The sequence below is a fragment of the Echinops telfairi genome, unplaced genomic scaffold, assembly GCF_000313985.2.
Source record: "Echinops telfairi isolate 266 unplaced genomic scaffold, ASM31398v2 ScPeMD7_70;HRSCAF=299, whole genome shotgun sequence".
NCBI lineage: Eukaryota > Metazoa > Chordata > Mammalia > Afrosoricida > Tenrecidae > Echinops > Echinops telfairi.
The window spans coordinates 2,147,252-2,150,473 of NW_022103968.1; the positions used below are offsets into that span (position 1 = coordinate 2,147,252).

At 56.6% G+C, this 3,222-nt stretch overlaps 1 protein-coding gene across 8 annotated transcripts in view; it reads left to right on the plus strand.

Moving 5' to 3' along the window:
• The first annotated feature begins 114 nt into the window (after positions 1–114).
• EBF3 (EBF transcription factor 3) overlaps positions 115–3,222 on the plus strand; it is a 128,331-nt gene continuing 125,223 nt past the window's right edge. For 7 of the 8 annotated variants that reach the window (XM_045291352.1, XM_030886030.2, XM_045291354.1 and 4 more), the window contains exons 1-3: positions 115–224; positions 566–629; positions 1,332–1,387. In XM_045291352.1, coding sequence (XP_045147287.1) covers positions 1,376–1,387 — 12 coding nt within the window. In that variant the 5' untranslated portion in view covers positions 115–224; positions 566–629; positions 1,332–1,375. The remainder of the gene's footprint in view (positions 225–565; positions 630–1,331; positions 1,388–3,222) is intronic. The other variant, XM_004700870.4, reaches the window with a different exon arrangement.

Sequence of the window (3,222 nt, forward strand, 5' to 3'; positions counted from 1 at the left end):
GCCGCCGGCCCGCTGCCCGGTCCGCCGCCCGCGCCCCTCACCGGCCGCTGTCTCTCTCCTCCCGCAGCGGCGTGGGGCTGGCGCGGGCGCACTTCGAGAAGCAGCCGCCTTCCAATCTCCGGAAATCCAATTTTTTCCACTTCGTGTTGGCGCTCTATGACCGGCAGGGCCAGCCGGTGGAGATCGAAAGGACGGCTTTTGTGGACTTTGTGGAGAAAGAGAAAGTAAGTGTGCCCACTCGCACTCACCTCCTCTGAGGGTCTGGAAGCGGGAGGCGGCGGGGGCCCTGGGCGCGGAGGGGCCGACCCCACTAGGCCACTCGCTGCGGCCACGTGCGGCCGCCGCGCGGGCCCCACCGGGCCGGGCCACTTCCCTGGGCCCTGGGGCTCGGCTGCGGCCGGGAGAAAGCCGGGCTTCCATCCGGGCGGTGACATCACCGCGCAGCTCTGAGCTGGGATCCCGCCCTGAGCCAGGCCCAGGGGCCTCCGCTGTGGAGGGGCACCGAGTGCGGTGGCCGCGCCTGACCCCGGTCGCACTCAGTGCCGTGATTTCTCGTTCCTTTCAGGAGCCGAACAACGAGAAAACCAACAACGGCATCCACTATAAGCTGCAGTTACTGTACAGCAACGGTGAGTGCCCGCTGCCCTGCCGCTGGCCCTGCCCGAGGTGGTGAGAGGATAGGGAGATTTTGAGATTAAAATGACACGGATGTAAACACGAAACCTTCTCATGGCATAGAAAGAAAACAAAACACAGGCGATCGATACGTCGATGGCACTCCACATGATTAAGCGGCGGGGCTCGCCGTAGAAAGTAAAAAGGGATCGATATGAGTTCAGGCAGAACATCACTTTTAAGTGACTTTTTTCAATTTTGCAAATTAATGTTAATTATTGGGATGGGGGTGGCTCCATAAACGGGAGCAGAACTGACTTCCGGTGCACGAGTCGGAAGCTAACCCTCGGGAGAGTTGGACCAGAGTTCAGACTCCATTCGTGCCTGCCTGAGGTCTTCTAAAAATGAAGGACCACACGGGCCCAGCCAGCCAGCCAGCAGGCCTGCCCTCTCGGCGCCAGCCCAGGCACATCGCTTGCCTCTTTCAATGCAAACCCGGGGAGCCTTCAAGGGCGCAGCCATTAGGAAACGGAAAGGAACCAAACCAAACCACGAGCTGGGAGCGAGTGTGGTGGGGCCCTCGGCCTTCAGAGGCTGGCGCTAAGTTCTGGCGCATCTCAGGCTGCAGCCCGGAGTCAGCCGACTTCCGGTGCTGGCCGGCCCTTCCCGAGCCGGAGGGCTGGCAGCCTGCTGAGAACCTCTCTGTTTCTTTGCAGGGGTCAGAACGGAGCAGGATCTGTATGTCCGCCTCATAGACTCAATGACCAAACAGGTGAGCCAGCTTCCTGCGTCCTGGTGCTCACAGCCGAGCTGGGGGGCCGTCTTGGGGGTGCCCAGGCCAGGGGCTGACGGAAGCTTTACATTTCACTTCCCTGGCCCGCTAATGAGAATCCCATATTTATCGGGACAAATGAAGGGATGGGTAAAAGGAGTTGATTGTTGTCTTGGAGCTGGACATAGATGCTTTTATGCAATGGTTTGTGATTGGAATCAAATTCTGTCTTAATTAATTTTTGTAATTAATATTTGATTGAAGCATGTCACCACCCGTCTCCTCCCTTTATTTATCTTTAAACGTTTTTTCTCTCTCCGATTGGAATCATTTCATTGATTTCTACCAGCCCCCCCCTGTATAACAAAGGCAACCTTGGCTGGTTCATTTTTCCTCCCCCCTTTCCAGCGCGATAGTCTAGTACCACGAGACATTTATTTGGATTTAGAAGTTAGATGTGCAGGGGTGAAAAGCCACCCTGTTTTTCAGTCCATCTTCACCTCTCAGTCAACCCCCCCCCCTCAAGTCCCCCCCCCCCAGCTCCATAATTCAAACTCCCAGCTCCAGAGGTCACCCCAAACAATCCACTGCTCAGAGGCAGTGTCTGCCCCTCGCCCCTGTCATACCTTGTAAATAACACAATTACAAGCAGTTCCTTATTAAATTATTTAACCTGTCTTGGCCAGCTCTCCACGATAACTATTGGCTATCAGTAATGTGATTAAGTGCAGTAGAGCGATCCAGCCCTGCCTGACTGTCTTCTCTGCTTGCCCCCCTCGGACTGCTGGTGTGGTTCCGGTGGCAATGTGTTGGTTTTGTTGATTTCAAGAGCCCCCACTCCCCTTTCTTAAAATGGAGGGATTCTGGGTGGGGGTGGGGAAGTCCAGTGTAGAACGCCTGCCCCCGCTCCCGGGTCGCGCGCCACCCCCACCCCCTGACCACAGGTTGGTTGGAAAGATCTTGCCAAGCTGGATTGCAAGCTTGGGAATGAAAGTAGCGCCTCCAGGGGTCTTTTTTGGGGTTTCTTTATTCTTTTTTTGGATGCTAATTTTCAGACTCGTGAGCCCGGTGAGAAAGCGCGGGCCTGGGGCCTCCCTTTCTGGGAAGGAAGGAATTTGGATTTACGTTTATTCTCCTAAGAGAAAGTTTGCCCTCACCCTGCAGGGCAGGTTCGGTCTTTCACAGCAGTGCGCTTTTCTCAGGAGCCACAGGGCTCTGACAGGTAAACTGGACGTTGGCACAAAGGCTGTAGGTGATGAAGGCCGTTGGGTCCACAGAAGCCCTGGGACTCTGCTGCTTCTTGACTGGGCGTTCATTTCCTTTGTATGTAGAGGCCAGCTGGTGGGGCAGTTCTGTGGTCTCAGGACCAGGTTTCCGTAGCCAGCGTGAAGTTGCCTTGCTGTGAACGAGGGGGACCCTTAGGTTCATCGGTCACTTTTGCCATTCATTTGGCCCCACATAATTGCAGCATAAACAGGACTGAAAATAAAAGCATTTAATCTCCTCACCGTGACGGGGAAGAGCAGGGTTGCGGGGGAGGGGGAGAAAGAGCGAGCCCAGTAACTGGTCAGAGAGTCAATGGCGCTGAACCGACAGTTTATGGATTTCTGTTTGTGCTACAAAATAAAAAATAAATCAAATATAAATCCGGGGCTGCAGCCGCCGACAAGCCGCTGCTCTCTGGAGCGCCTGGCCGGCCGAGCCCTGCGCCCTGCAGTCAGCCCCTGCGGCTGCTTGGCCTGCGGCGACGCCCCAACCTTGCTGGCTGCCCAGCGCGTAGGGTGGGCGGCCGGGCGCGAGCGGCTCGCGGGCGCCCGCGCGGGTCCCGGAGGCCG